This window comes from Thunnus maccoyii, chromosome 2 (genome assembly GCF_910596095.1).
Source record: "Thunnus maccoyii chromosome 2, fThuMac1.1, whole genome shotgun sequence".
Taxonomy (NCBI): Eukaryota; Metazoa; Chordata; class Actinopteri; order Scombriformes; family Scombridae; genus Thunnus; species Thunnus maccoyii.
The window spans coordinates 17,077,505-17,093,643 of NC_056534.1; the positions used below are offsets into that span (position 1 = coordinate 17,077,505).

General features: G+C 34.7%; 1 protein-coding gene across 2 annotated transcripts in view; it reads right to left on the minus strand.

Annotated features, from left to right (window-relative positions):
- LOC121911970 (leucine-rich repeat LGI family member 2-like) overlaps positions 1 to 16,139 on the minus strand; it is a 16,578-nt gene continuing 439 nt past the window's right edge. The window contains exons 2-9 of one of the 2 annotated variants that reach the window (XM_042433974.1): positions 6,823 to 6,904; positions 6,551 to 6,622; positions 6,275 to 6,346; positions 5,890 to 5,961; positions 5,653 to 5,724; positions 4,599 to 4,768; positions 3,351 to 3,515; positions 1 to 2,507 (exon numbers count right to left, since the gene is read on the minus strand). In XM_042433974.1, coding sequence (XP_042289908.1) covers positions 1,672 to 2,507; positions 3,351 to 3,515; positions 4,599 to 4,768; positions 5,653 to 5,724; positions 5,890 to 5,961; positions 6,275 to 6,346; positions 6,551 to 6,582 — 1,419 coding nt within the window. In that variant the 5' untranslated portion in view covers positions 6,583 to 6,622; positions 6,823 to 6,904 and the 3' untranslated portion in view covers positions 1 to 1,671. Of the gene's footprint in view, positions 2,508 to 3,350; positions 3,516 to 4,598; positions 4,769 to 5,652; positions 5,725 to 5,889; positions 5,962 to 6,274; positions 6,347 to 6,550; positions 6,623 to 6,822; positions 7,146 to 16,139 lie in introns of those variants that run through there. The other variant, XM_042433966.1, reaches the window with a different exon arrangement.

A 16,139-nucleotide genomic window follows, 5' to 3' on the forward strand; every position in this document is an offset into this window, starting at 1 on the left:
CATTCATATGGTTAAATGTTCTTTAATGCATTTTCATTCTCATTCTTACATAAGACTTCAGATTGTAGATGTGAAGGTGTGTAAAAGATCAGTTTTTAATCAGTAAAGTGGAAAAAATTAAATTAAATTAAATTGTATTTAATTTAGCTTTTTCAAGAAATCTCAAAATGCTAACAAAACATATTGCTAATAGATCTTCTTAGCATTTTGTGGTTTTCATTTAATTAATTTCAAAGATTAACACAGGCCTTAATGTATTTAAAGACTGTGGCCTAATTTACACACCATTATTATGCATGTGAAAAAGATTTCTGCTCTAAATCAAATGGACTGTAATTAAATCTGTACAATACATGAAAAATATCAAAAGATCATTAAAGAGAAGGTCAAACATTTGTGTCTCCCAGAAAGCATTTCAAGTCAAACAGCAGGACACAATTTACCTTGTAATTGCAATTCAGAGCAACACTTAGTATTATACATTTTGCATAGGTATTAGGAATAAATTATATGATATTTTGTTTTGCTATTAATCAGGCACTCTCTTCATACAGTAGCTTGCTATAAATGTTGTGCAGTTAGTCTTAAGCTTGTGATATCTAGCGAATACATTCTGCTTTGTTTTTGGTGATTAAGAAAACCTCAGCGTCGTGCACATTAGAAATCAGCAGTCATGACAGTTACTGGGATGAGATGGCATCGGACTTCCTACTATAATTGGCTGCTCAGACAGACAAAATTGCCAAGAAAACAACATCAAGTAGAGTTATGCTTTAGGGTAACTTCAGTCACAGAGATCAGTGTCTGGTTCAGTTTTGTTCCCAGTAGAGTGACAGAATCACTATTTCAGGTTTCTGCTGAATGATCATCAGGTTTACAAGAACACCATTAAAATCATATGTAATGGGCTTTAAATTGTATGTAAACCTTAAAGGATTTTTTAAAAGTCTGTCTTAAAACAATATGCACTTTGAAACAGTTTTTGCTTGGTGTAATCATTCCCCCTGTTCATCCTGACTGTTGACAGCCCTTCTTTTAAAAAAGTGAACATACCCTCTAATAAATAGAAGTCTACCTGTGTCAGTGGTCAGTGGGTTTATGTTAACTACTGACCGCCAATAGCCTGGCTAACAATGGCTAGGCTGCCTGTTTTTCTAATGTTGAGCCAACAATTTTAATGTGAAACTGTTATAAACAAACTACTTGAATATTTATTTCCAACTTTCAGAGCAGAGATCACAGTTCACATCAACTCTTCCAGAATAATCTTCTAACTCACTACCATGGGCAAAAATCTAATGCCATGCTGTAGTTTATGGGACCATTGCCACCCTTTGGCTCAGCCATTGTTTACTTGATAGAATTATGGTAAAAGACACCATTTTAGATAATATCTAGCATGCCATTCTGTTCATGCTGTTTACACTTCAAAAGTTGACATTGCTTTACATTTCTATCAGCCTTCTGGTCAATCATTAATCGTACCTCAACAGCTGCTAAATATGCATATGAGTTGCAGAAACTTGCCAGACAAAAATGTCTCAAACCAGGAAAGATGAATCTAGTTGCATAAGGAAGCCATACAGCATTTGAGACTCCTTTGTAGCGTACACACAATATCAGTATTGGGAGACCAACACATAATGTTATTAGTGGTTATTTTGCTTAGAATTACAAGCTTAAATCTACAATAATATGCTCAAAAACCATTGATTTGCCCTTAAAGCTGGATGAGAAGATGAAATTCCTCCTGTCAGTGGTCATCGCAGTAAATGACCGTGGCGACTGCACATAAATGTCCTTGAACTTGTGAAAGGTTTTGGTCTCCACATCCCAGAGGTAGATTTGTGTGAAAGAGTAATCGCTGCCGAGGGCAAGGTAGTGTCTGTCTGTAAAGGTGAAAGGCTGGAGGATCATTGCTCCTCGAGAGGGCAGAGGTTGCACCTCAGTGAACTGCTTATTGGTCCACCTGAGGACTTTGGAGTCACCAATGTAGCAGGTCAAAGCTAGATACAGCTCATCTTCTAACCGGAAAGCTTTCACTGCCACCACGTCATCAGCATTTGGGATTTCCCCATGAAGTATGAACTTCTGGGTGCTCTTGTTCCAGAGGTAGATGACAGGTGACTGAGAGCGACTGGCTAAAATAATGTAGGACTTCCCATCTTCCTCGACAAACTCAGCATCTGTATCGCGGAACCATTCGTGGAGAAACTGATATGAAAAGAAACCAGTTTCGTTGTGGTCAGGTTGGTCGTTCCACTTGTACAGAGTAGACAGGCCTGCTTTGGAGCTGTCCACAATCATAAAGTACCACCCACCGTCCATTTGGAACACCTCAATGTCATTTGGCTTTGAGATGTTGAAGACCTCAATAGTTTGAAATTTTGTGAACTTGTTTTGTTGATCGTCAAACTTGTAAATGTGGGAACCACCAAATAGCTGGGTAACAATTATCAAGACATGGTTTTCAACCAGAACTGACCTGCACCCAACAACAGACTTCCCTGTGAAGAAAAAAAGTTGTCAGTGGTAATAAAACATGGAAAATTACATTTAAAGGAAAGGGCTGGTGATTTTCTATAATTTCTTATTGTCAACAAATCTCATGTCCAGAGCCAAACTAACGATGAACTGATCTGTACTGTAACACACCAATGAGCAACACTGTTGGATTGGTTGTTCATTGGTCAATTCATTGTTGATTTGGCTCTGCACATGAGATTTGTTGACAATAAGAAAATTATAGAAAATCGCTTTATCCTTTTAGTGGATCAATAACTGACACTAAAACAATAATTTCATTAGTTATGTAAACAAAAAAAGGCTGGTTACAAATTTAACTTTATTATGACAATACTCAAAATTTTTATTGTCAATATATCCTTTGAAAAGTCTAAAACTGTCAATGTATTGATCTGTCTAAATGTGGAAATCTTTAAAAACAGGTCACAAACAGATGATTACATTTTTCAAAAAGTGCAAATCAAACTGTAGTTTAACAAGGTTAGCAGTTACTCACACGAGTGAATAGTGTATTTGTTTCTGCTGCTGATGGTGCTCTATACTGAGTACTTCCAGCAGCAGGACGGTGTTTGTGGGATTGACTCAAAATAAACTACAATGCTCTTGTTCATTGTATTGACGGAGCATGTCACCCTGTGCAACAGTGTGGCTTACTGATGTGATTGTTGTTGTTTCTGAACAACAATTGAGCTCTGTGGCACCGAGGAATAAGATATATCAGGCTTTGGCTACAGAGATAATACTAGTAGTTGGTTCGGGTCTTTTCATGGGATTTGTTGACAATAAGAATATCACAGACTTATCCTTAAAAAAATATTTCAAACCTGTTATATTATCAAATTTTCTGAAATTCATTTCAATGTGATCCCACTCCATGACCACACAGCTGTTGGAGTTGGGTGCTGCCATGGCCACATAGATGTCCTCTTTAAAGGAGAAGATGTCCGCTGACATGGACTGAATGGGAATAGACTGATGACGCACAAAGTCTGTGAGATGCAGAAAAAAGTGAGAGAGTTAACATTTAGATCCTCACCGCTTAAATCACTTTTTTATCCTACCAATTCTGCCAAAGACTACAAGACAAGCACAAAAATGAAATTAATGTGATTTTTGTGACAATAACATTTAAAAACATATGCTGTAATATATTTTCTATGGATGTCCTTTTTTTAAACAAAACAGCTGAAAGTACTGAAAAAAATATTTTTGATAACTAATAGTTTAACAACATAGAGACATTAGGCATATAAATGGATGGATTGTGTATGAAAATCAATTTACATGTACAATATATAACAACTTAACCACAATATTATAGTTAAGACTTATTTTAACCTACATTAACTGAGTTTTTGGTTTTTGGTCACTTTGGGGCAGGACAACAAGCACAAAACACAACATTGACATCTTATCACCTTCTAATGGGCAACTTTATTATAAGTGTGTTTACACACCCTGCAGATGAGAAACAACATAACCATTCATTTGGAGTCATGTTTCTGGCCCCTTGATGGATGTAAGTGCAAAAGTCACTCTCCTATTTGTTTTGGCCTCCACCAACTCCTGATACTAAATGCTCCATTTACATGCTTAATGTCTCTGATGCACTATGCTCACCAGCTGGTTGCTAATTTTGTCTCTCCGCCATTTGGTGCTGGACAGTTTGTGCACAGTGGGTTTAACAGTGCTTTTTTGCTGAAAATAGCTGCCTGCTGCAGCCGAAAACAACGCTATGAGAGCAGTGAGAGTGAACCAACCGGTGATTTGTGCAGCTTCGAAAATATAGAAAATAGACTTTTTTTTTATTTTCATATTTGTTTATGTTTTTGATTATATGAGGACATGTGTGCATTGATGCTAGTGTGTTTGTGTGCATACATGCTGCATGCTGCTGGGAGTCTATTTGTTTTTAAGTACAGAATAGTGCACGGTTGTGTCCTGTTGAATTATTGAACAGTTTTATTGATTTCTTTCTCCCTTTCTTTTTTCCATTTCTTTTTATACATTACATCTTTAGCTGAGCCTGTACGTATTCATAAATGCTTATGATAATGCACTCATCACTTTACCTGTAGAGATGCACTCGCCCGGTGGAATAGGAAGGTCATTGAGCCGCTTGCCCTTCATGTCACTGGGGCCTGCACAGAAGACATCTGACACTGTGGCGTTTGTGTTTTTCAGCCATGTCATCAGCCACTTGTTCTCGCAACTGCACTGGAAAACGTTGCCTCGCAGATCCCTGATGTATGACAAGAGGAATCAACAAATTCTAAAAAATCAGCATTGACTGGCAGAAATATTAAGATTCAGTATATTTTATATTGATAAGAGGAAAGAGTTGAGAAAGTTGAGAAGCTACAAAGACTCAATACACTTTACATAATGTGCAATAGGTAACAAAACTACTGATGGCCTGGTAGTTATAAATGCATTACAATATCTTATATCTTCAAGATTGAACTTTGCAGAGGCAGTTTTAGCTTCATGATCAGGCAAATTTGATCTACCAGGTTTTTAAAAAGGTTTCATAAACACAGGTATTACAAAAGTTTCTGAACAGACACTATAGCTTGTTTGATTCTTTCACAATTTTAACGTGTTAAAACATGAAAAGTCAGCAATGATGCACTGCAATTGAGGAGGAGAGAGAGACAGACTTAATATTTGCACCGTCCGTATCATTTTTGTGGGATTTAATGCTGCCAAACACAAAGCACAGACTGAGTCAGCTTCACTTTGGAACACAGTGTGAAATAAAAGAGAACACACACACAGTGACACACACACACAAGTTTGTGCAGCTATCCTTGTTAGGACATTGCACTGACTTCCATTCATTGTGGACAACCTAACACAAACGCCCTTAGCTTAACCATAACCAATTCATGCCTAACTCTAACCTTAACCTAACCTCAATTCACACCTTACCCCTAAGAAAGGACATTTTGCCTCATTAGGACCAGGCTTTGGTCCCCATGAGGACTACTGGTCCCAACAAGGCCAGTGTTTATACCGGGAATGGTCTCAATGAGGTAACAAAAATGCACGCACATACACACACACACACACACACACACACACACACACACACACACACTGCTGACACCACAAGTGCTTACTCACAGTTCCAGCAATGAATCCAAGTCAAAAAAGAGATCTCTTGGCAGAAATCTCATCTTGTTATTGGCAAGTGAACTAAACCAAAGCCACAGGGAGACAAGAGAAAAATGCACATTTTTGTCATTTGCAAGTCTTTTGTTTGAGTTCTAACATCAGCTTTTTCATTGTAATAGTAAGATATGCTGCATACAGTAAGTCTGAAGTGGAACTCTTTTCTGATTTGTAGAGAGAGACACTTACAGATGAGTCAAATCTCGCAGACCACGTAAGGCATTTTTGGTGATGGTTTCAATTTTGTTTCCTTCAATGAATCTGTTCAGCAAATGACATAATAGTAGAAGTGTGTCAGTGTGGACAGGCAGAGAATATGAAATTATTTAATATATTATGTATTATATAATATATTATTATAGATGTTTGATAGGGGGGTATTTGGAGATTGGGATGAGTAAACTGGGGGATCTGCAGTTGTATTTACAGCATTATGTAATACAGTCCTCCAATTGTGCTTATGTGGTATGTTCAAGTTAACTGTGATCATACTCATGCCAAATTGTATTTAAAATCATTATTTAATGTAATATGTTACACTGAGGAAGCAGTGGGTTTGTTGAATAATACTTACAAATATTCTAGATGTGGAAGGCCAGAGAAAGCATCATCTTTGATTGTGGTCAAAGAATTTGCATTTAGAAGCCTGTTAAATTAAAAGAAAACAAGACAAATCAGTGAAGTGAAAATCAAAACTGTCACTTTGTCACTTTTGCTTCTTTTCTGACTCCAGGTGAACACAATAGACAGAAAATGTTTGCTTTGTTGATACTACATTTAGTCTTGTGTATGCTGCATTGTCTGTACAACTAAGCTCCTTTAAATGTCAATAATCAATAGAAGCACTTACAACAACTGAAGAGAAGGCATAAGTGCAAACATTCCCTCTGTGATTTCAGCAATGGATCCATTCACTATGCTCCTGTTGGAAAAACAAAAAAAACAAAAAACAAAGTCAAAGTCGGATTGGGGCGTTTTAACACTCTGTACCAGACACATCAAGTGCCAACCCTGCAGGGAAGCTCAGAATAACAAATTGCCTCATTGAATGCAGTATTGATTGTCCTCGAGGAGATAATCCTTCTCTTGTTATAGGCTAAAGAAAGACAATTTGTTACTTACAGCGAGTTAAACTCAGCCGGTATAGTCCGTGGGATCTGTGAGGTGCCGACGCAGATGATTGTCTCCTTGGAGCAGGAGCATCCTGAAGGACATTTGAAATTCCTTTTAGATTCAGCTGCTCCATAAATGCACAGTAGCGCAAAACCGACCAGCAGCCACCGCTTAGTAGACGTCATGTTGCCTCTTGAGCATTAATGATAATAATATCAGTAATAAATGAGACTGAGGTCGGTGCTAGCAGCAGCAGCTTTTATGCGCCTGGGCGACATCAAAGTGCAGCACTAGTGAAAAGCCCTGACACAGGCTGATACTGCTGCATCTGCGTCCCGGAAGGCTGCTTCAGTTTCGGACAGGGCAAAAAAAAAAAAAAAAAAAACGTCATCTGGCCAGTAATCACAATGGTAATTTGTTAAGGGGAAAATACACTAAAATTAGAGTTATAGGTATTAAGGAATTATTTGAATTAATGTGACAAAAGGTAATTGTAAAGTGTTATTCAAGGGGAGGAAATCAACACTCAAATGCCCCCAAAAGTGTTTAGTTCAGTACCACGGAGCGCGTTAAAATGTGTTAGCAGCACGTTTTAGTAATGCGAGTTTATCACGTGACACATCTGCACACCAGCACACTTTGACTTCATTAACACATAAAGAAGAAAATACACTAACAAGTAACACAGCAAACAGACTGCAGGTCATACAGTGTATTATCTCTCTTTTACATGTATCATAAACATCTCCAGGCTACAGTCACATGACTGCTGTTCACTTCAGTTTAGTTGGGATAGATGTTATTGATATTTTGATTTTCTATTAAGAAATAGAAATCAAATCTCTGCATTCAAATACTGGATCAAACAAGAGCACCATGTGCATGTCTTTACATGAATAAACCACTAGAGGGAAGCTCCTGATAAAGAAACTCCACAGTCTTTCAACACAGCAGGTCATTTTACTGCTCTGAGAACTCGAGAACATTTTCTGTTCACATTTTCACATGAATGTTTTTATGTGATTATACCATCATTCAAATTATTATTAAGTTTTGTTTGTAGAAAAAATGTTCAAAACTCTTCTTCTAATAGAAAAATTGTTCATTGTTAAATTATCAAATAATTAAAATTTATTATTAAGTTTTGTTTGTAGAAAGATAGTCAACTCTATTTCTAATTCTTATTGAAAAATTGGAAATAATTAAATAATTTAAAATTATTATAAAGATTTGATTGTAGATAAATAATCAAAACTAATTTTCTAATTTTTTTTAGAAAAAAATTAAATAATTATTAAATAATTTAAAAAAATATTTTTGTTTGTAGGGAAATGCTCTCTCAGAACTAATTTTCTAACTTTTGAAGAAAAATGAGAAAATGCTGAGAAAATAGGTGCAAAACATGCAGTGTTTTGATTTTAGTCTCATGTCACCTTGCTCAGATCCAGAGTCCTGTATTAGCAAATCCTTCACATGGAGGCTTTAAAAGATGTAATTTGGGAGCATTATATCTTGAGACATTAGATCACCTTAAAATTTGTTATTGCCCCTTTTGTTCCTTTCTTTCAAAACTACACAAACATACATTAACTTCTTCTCTAATTAAATATATGTGCTATATATAGTCTATAATATATAATCACTTCTTTCTTTCACTTTTGTATTCTACTGTATTTTTATAATTATTTTCAATTTTACCATTAGAATTTGCACTATTATATCTACAACTGTAAATACATGATGCATTGTGGGAGTTATGACACCAGCAATTAAATTAAATTAAAATTACAGTTTAGTAATCTAGTAAAGTGATGATGAAGTATTAAAAAACTGAATTAATAATAAAGTACTGAAAACTAAAAACATAGAAACAGATTATGAAGACAGCAGGATCCCTCAGTTCCGGCATCAGGTTGTGTGATTATTTTTTAATAAAAATGGCTGATGATACATTTTACATTTATTTGGCAGATGATTTTGTTTTTCATGTTTTTCCCACATAAACACCGGAGAAACTTGAGTTTTAGTGCTTGAGGAAAATTGAAGCGCTAACAGCTCTCACGCTTGAACTGAGCCCCGAAGTAGCTGAAATTATCTGTATTTTATCTAAACCATCATCATTTGTCTGTTAAATAATCCCATCTGTGTTATATTGGTCACATCCTGTAAGTCAGGTTTCCAGTCTGGTTAACAGCTTTCACAGTTACACTTTGTTTCACTTCATTCTTTCCATTTCCAAATCACAATCATGCACTTAAATCTATGAAATGAACTTATTTACTCTGCTTTAAATGCAACATATATCACATTCATAGAAAGACACATTATACAAACAATAGGGTTATTAGTTGTCCCAGCAGGCCCTAACAAGGTGCTGACCTTTGCTGGAGGACCAGTAGTCTATGAGCATGAGTGAAACCAAATACCCATTGCCAGAAGGGAGCAACCGTACATGTCTGCCATTGCTGGCATAATTCATGACAGCTCTGCATCTAGCATTGCTGTTTTTAGGCTAGAGTATCCCTGAAACACTCACGACACGTGCAAGCTGAAACCAGATGATGCCACAGAAAACATCTCTTTGCTATTTCTTTCTAGACAAACATCAAGATGAAATTAAGGATCAGGAAATACCTGCATGGAAAAAAAATTACACTTGTTTTCTGTAAAATGCTGTTAAGTCTTTTCATAAACATTGAAGAGATGTCTGTCACTCCTGACCTCTGACAGTGAATGTCATATTAGTACATTTTGCTCATGTCTTGGATGTCTGCACCACTTTATGAACACAATAAAAAAAGTGATTTGTTTACTTTTGGTTATTCACACCAACTCAAAATGCAACATCTGACAGTGATGGGCTGCCTCTGCAAATGGTGATGTCCAAAATAAAAACAAGAGACACTGAAAAAAAAAAAGTTGAGACACTGAAAACTGTGGAGTAAACCTACAAAAAGAGTCACTTATTTTTGCAGAATTAATACATTTAATGTTTTTAGTAGAAAAAAAATGTCAGAAGCTTCTTTTGTTCTTCTTGTTCATGTGTAATAAAACAAAGCTCCCAGTAATCGAATATATAATAATTGTAAGATCACTTGTATATTTACACTAAGCAAACTAAACTCATCCTAAAGTATCTCTGAGCATAACATTACTGGAAAGCATGAAATATTCTAAAGAGGCAAAGAATAATTTAGTAAGTGAATAGGCAGACAACCCGTACACTTAAATTTAGGAAGCTTGTATGTGGTGATTCTATCCAATGCTAATCAATAAATAGTAACTCAATTATATTCTATTAAAGCAACATGTGAAGATGTTTTGTCGCCTTTCAATGATTGTATGATGAATGACACTGAAATGCTGCACTTTTAACTCTTATGAAGAAAATTTAAACCATTTCTAATAAGGCACACTTTGTAGAAAATGGTGTAATTAATAGTTAATAAATAATTTACTGATGATTTATAGATCAGTCATAAGCTATTAATAAGAAAAACATTTGGATTGCAGGGTTGTGAAAATCCCTTTTTATAGTGTTAATCGTTTCTATTTGGCAGTACTGCAGCCATAGATATTTGTAATGCATTCATAAATACATGTTTTGTTTTGTTTTTTACTTTCCAATAAGCTGACAATTTTGTAGGTAAAATGTGAATAGGTTGTAGAGTTAGTGGTTGAATGGTCCACTGGAGTTGTTTTTTTTTTGTTTGTTTGTTTTTTTGTTTTGTTTTTTGTTAAATATAGGAGCTAGATTTAAAAAAAAGACAGTCATGCTGGAGGACTGTAAGATTTTTCACAACCCAAAAATTGTGAATGGCTTATTAATGATCTAAAAAGCACAACTGAAAGATTTACGAGCCATAAAGTTTTACAGTGACTCTCTACTGCAAACTCACATGTGACAGTTTGAAATTCAAACATAACTTTTCACACTTTTGACAGCTGGAACAAATCAAACATACTCAGAGGTTTAAGGTCAGATGGGTGTAAATGTTGTGCAGATTTCAAAGCTCTTTGAGACACATTTGAAATTTTTAGATTTATTTTGGACTATATAATTGGTAAAATACCAGATCTCAGCTGAGCACATAGAGACAGAAATACAAATTATCTACGTCATTCTCATATTAATTTTTTTTAACATCCTAAATACACACAGTTTCATTGTAGTCCACATAGCATCAGCCAAATGCCCTTTATACTCTGAGCAAACACAGATTCTCTGAACAAATGTTGAGCTTTTATTGCATATCATCAAACCAGAGTTGTAGAACAATGTGCACATCTTTTAACCAAGAACCAATTATTTGTTTATCCCAAGTAAATATCTGTCTTGTCAGCTTGCTTTCTTCCATATCAAGTAATCAATTCCATAACTGAGCTATACATATCTTCCAACAAGCCTCACATGATTCCCATTGCATGTATACATAAAAATGATTTTACTTAACATGAAACAATATGGCAGGTTCTCCTCAAACTTGTAAACAAATGTTTCTGCTGCATTTTGCTATGAATGTATTGCATCTTCACATCTGTGATATTTAAAACTTGATAAACCTGCTGAACCTTTCACCAGGAGGTCAGTAAAAGTGACCTAAATACTCACAGAGATCATTTATCCTCCTTAAGTGAATTGTCATTATCAGAGGTTTAGGGTAACGCTCTAATCCCTAACATCCACTAAACTAGCTCATATACACTTTCAAATCCAAAGACGACCTTTTACCCTTTGAACCATGAAGCCTTGAGGGTTTGGGGTGGGAGGAGGGTAACCTGGAGAAGAGCAGCGTCTGGCTGCTGGTGACTGCTCCACAGCAGGTGTTCAAGCGTTCAAACTTCTCCAGTTCCCACTCAGGAGCTGTATGAGGCTCAGCAGTCGGTATCAAGAAACTCCGGTGGATGCTAGATGGCACGATCTCCCAAGAAACATCAATATATTATACAGGTACTGTATGCTGCTTACAATGAACCAGTCTGCTAATCTACATTCAACTTCTGGGCAAATTCTCACATCTCAAACTGTTTGGGTTTTTTTCTCTTCATTATACAGCGATACAGTAAAAATTAATTTTAATTGACAAAAAAAATTTCCACTTAAGTGGCCTTAAGGTTTGAAAAATCTTTGACAATATCAGATATATTCTTAAACAGCTTGGTTGAGCTCTAATCGAAGTTATACGTTTACACTGACTGAAAGACTTGTTCATATATTTTGTGTATTTTGTACTGTAGTAAGTGTAATAACTTCTGTTTTTACTGTTTACTGTTTTACTGTTGTCAGTTTTAAACTATAATTTATTATTTTAAATTAAAGACCATATATATATATATATATATATATATATATATCTCAATTAATGACTTTTGTGGCTGCAATGTTACATTGTATGTAAATATTTTACATACCTAGAAATTTGGTATTTTTACCAACATATTCATCAACATTTTATTGAACATATTTGGTATCTTTAGAAACTTTCAGATCTCTACTAGATTTCAAAATTAAGTTTTGTGGGTTTGAACAATTTCTGGTTGCATAGTAAATGTGTGAGTTTGCAAGAGTTTGTAATGACTGACCAACCAACAGGTCAGTGAGTTTGAAAAGAAAAAAAATGCATAGAAATGATTCATGGATATTAGTCATTATAAAATGTATATTTATGTTGAACTTATCAAACTCAGAGATTACAAATTGCTCTCAGTTACATAAGTTAAATACAGTGGTGGAAAGCAACTAAGGACATTTACTGAAGTACTGTACTTAAGTACAGTTTTGAGGTACTTTTACTTTACATGAGTATTTCCATTTTACACTACCTTGTACTTCCACTCTACTACATTTCAGAGGGAAATATTATATGTTCTACTCCTATATTTATTTGACAGCTTTAGTTACTTTTCAGATCAATATTTTACATGTAAAACAGATGATGTATTTTATATTTTTTTTGTATTTGTAATTCATTTAGATCACTTTGTGGACATCTCTTTTCATCTTTACATTCAGATTGTTTATTTATTTTTATTTTGAACATGTTAAAATAACATTCATGTTAAAATAACATTCAAGTATTCAAGTATTTTTTTCTGTTGATCAGTGTAAAAAAAAAAAATCCATATTAAACCCTTTTTGATTCAATGTTTTAAAACAAAACATGACAAATCCAAGAGTGGTGAATACTTTTTACAGCCACTTTATATCTGTATACAGTATATATAATAAATAGAACACTGAGTGAGGACATTTTGCATAATGGGTTCCAAAATTTCATAATTTTACTTTAAATACTTTAAGTAAATTTTTGTATCTAATAATTTTATACTTTTTTATATATTTTTTAAGTGATATTTGTAATACAGGACTTGTAATGTCCTACATTTTTACTTGTAATGGAGTATTTCTATGCTGTGGTATTGTTACTTTTACTTAAGTAAATGATCAACAATACTCTAAACTAAATTGACATTTAATTACAACTGTAATCATTTTGATGTAATTTAATGGTGGAAATCCAGTTTCAGGAATCCAAAATGGTTTTGCATACATATATTACATATATGATGGTATGTATAATGTAATACATCAAGGTAAGGATTTCTTTTTACTTATAATAGTAATAATAATGTAATATATGTGTGTATACTGTATGCAGCTATCAGGGTTAATCAAACACTTTTCGAATAGACCCTTGTCAGCTCTGTGAGCAGACATACAACTGTCTGACCAACACATGTCAACTCTGAAAATCTGTCACTGTGAAATTAACACTTGTTAACACTGTAAGATTTGCTGTGTTACTGTTCGACTCATGCCACACACTCTAACAGTTATTTTTAGAGCAGGTACATATTGTGTATCAATTCTCAGTGGCGACCCTGTTCTGTATCAACATCTGATGTGTGAGCGAGGGTTGAAAAGGTCTTCACGTGGACTATTCATGGCGTTGATTAATGGTGCTCATGATTTAACACCTGCTGTTTTAATGTAGCCACTGTAAGAAACTGATCTCAACATGCTTGCGTGAGCGGTGTCCCCATTTTAAATAGCTACCTAAATTTATCATCTTTGTGGAGGTCAGTTGAACCTGTGTGTGTTCACATTTGGGCACAGATAGAGAAAATGTAATCTTTAATAGCTCAGCCCTTTAGAAAAGACGATATATGACAATATATTCAGTTGTATGAAGTGTAATGGAGGTGTTTCATTTTCATTTTAAAGTTTATTTTCAGTTGTTTTACCACAATCAACTAAGAGGTTTAACTGCAAACTGAAAGAAAGATTTTTATAGTATTTAAGCACTGTTATGTCATTCAATAGGAATTATAGGCTTGAGTCATGTCATTTAGTAGTTACTTCTGTTTGTATTTGCAAGACAGTAGAGGCACTCATACATGGCAGATATCAGGCTTCACCATTTGGATTAATACTTCAAAAACAGCTTATATCTAAGAGGCGACACCCCATTAATGACACAGAGGGTAAAGTGGGATTTGAGGGTGACAAAGGCTTTATACTGGTGGCCTTTGTCCTTGATATTGCTATCAATGTGCCCTCCACATGGAGCAACTGTTGGCCCAGCCCCTCCCTGCTGCATACCACCAATCTGGGGCCCTGTCCAGAAACCACACTTGTGTCTTCAACACTTAGACATGCATAGCTTTAATAACTGGATCATTATTATGCGCGAAAGAGCAAACATCATTATCAAACACACATAACCTCCATTTACTATTGTCCAGCCTTTGAATTAGCAGTTCAGGGTGCAAAGTTGGAATTAACTCTCGACAGAAAAGTCGTTCTCATTCTACATCTGCAGATGAATGGATGAACTTATAGTAAATTCTTTTCACTGACTGTCACCAGCTGCTGTTGAGTATTTTTCTCCATAAAGGGTAGGCAGCTGTTTCAATGAGAGGGCAGAGCACTGATGGCATTCTCATATCCGCAAATATTATCAGTGCCAATATCATATGTGCCGTTATTTCATCAATATTTTTCAGCTGTCTAGTTGTGGAGAGTTTCACACATTTCAAATAATGTACTTACAGAGTACAGAGGTAGAATTTACTCAAGTTCTATAGTTAAGTACAATTTTGAGTTACTTGTACTTAGGCATTTCCACTTTAAACTTCTACTCTACTATATTTCTGAGGGACATATTTCACTTTTTACTCCACTACATTTATCTGACAGTTATTACTTTCAGATTAAGATTTTACATTAAAACATACAGTATATAACAAGTTTATAAAATACAGTGCATTGTTAAAGATTAAACTACTGGATCCCAGCCTTTTTGGCCTGTGACCCCTTACAAAACAAGTGTCTGGTTGGGGCTCCTTGTTACATTTCAGATGTTTATGAGTATTTTGACATTTCCCCTCTAAACTTCTCAGATGGTTTTATTTAAATAACAGTTTGAGGCCCCATTAATCATCTCACGAACTCTCAGATTTATTTTGTGACCCTTAGAAAGGTACCAGACCTCTTGGTTGGGAAGACCAAACTACCGAACTTTATACAGCAATTAAAACTATATCTCCACCTCAACCAGCAGTTAAATGCATTAGTATTAGAAATCTATTAATGTTATATTTAATGATTGATCAGTCACAGAGGCTTTTTGTGAGTAAGTTTACTTTCAATAGTAAATGTTGCTAATAGCACTATTTGAATCCAGGACTTTTACTTGTATTTTTACATTAATGTATTGATACTTGTACCTTAATAAATGGTCCGAATTTGGACTGCAACAAACAGTTATTTTCATTATTGATTAATTTACTTTCAAGATTTATTGTTTAGTTGGTTTATCTATTAAATGTCAGAAAATAGTGAAAAATGCCAATTTCCCAAAGCCCAAACATATCCAGGTCACTATGTATGACAAAGTAAAGTAGGCTATAAAATAGATTCACATTTAAGAAGCTAGAGCAAGGAAATGTTTGACATTTTTACGTAAAAAATGACTAAAATGATTAATCGACCATCCAAATAATTGCCGATTCATTGTCTGTCTATCGATTAATTGACTGATCAACTAATAATTTCAATTCTAGTCTGAGTACATCTTCACTGAAAGAGTATAGGCTAAGTATTGTCAGTATTAGCAATCATCTGGTTTTACATTCTGCACTTTCTGCATTTTTACATTGATAATATTGAGTAACTTTTGCTCTGATCACATTTTAATTGTACCACTTTTTTAACGTTTGCTCAAGTAGATTGTAAAATTTAAACATTTTAAGTAAAATAACTGCTAATTCTACTTAATGAGGATATTATAGCTTTCTATCCACCACTACTTATGAGTGTAAAA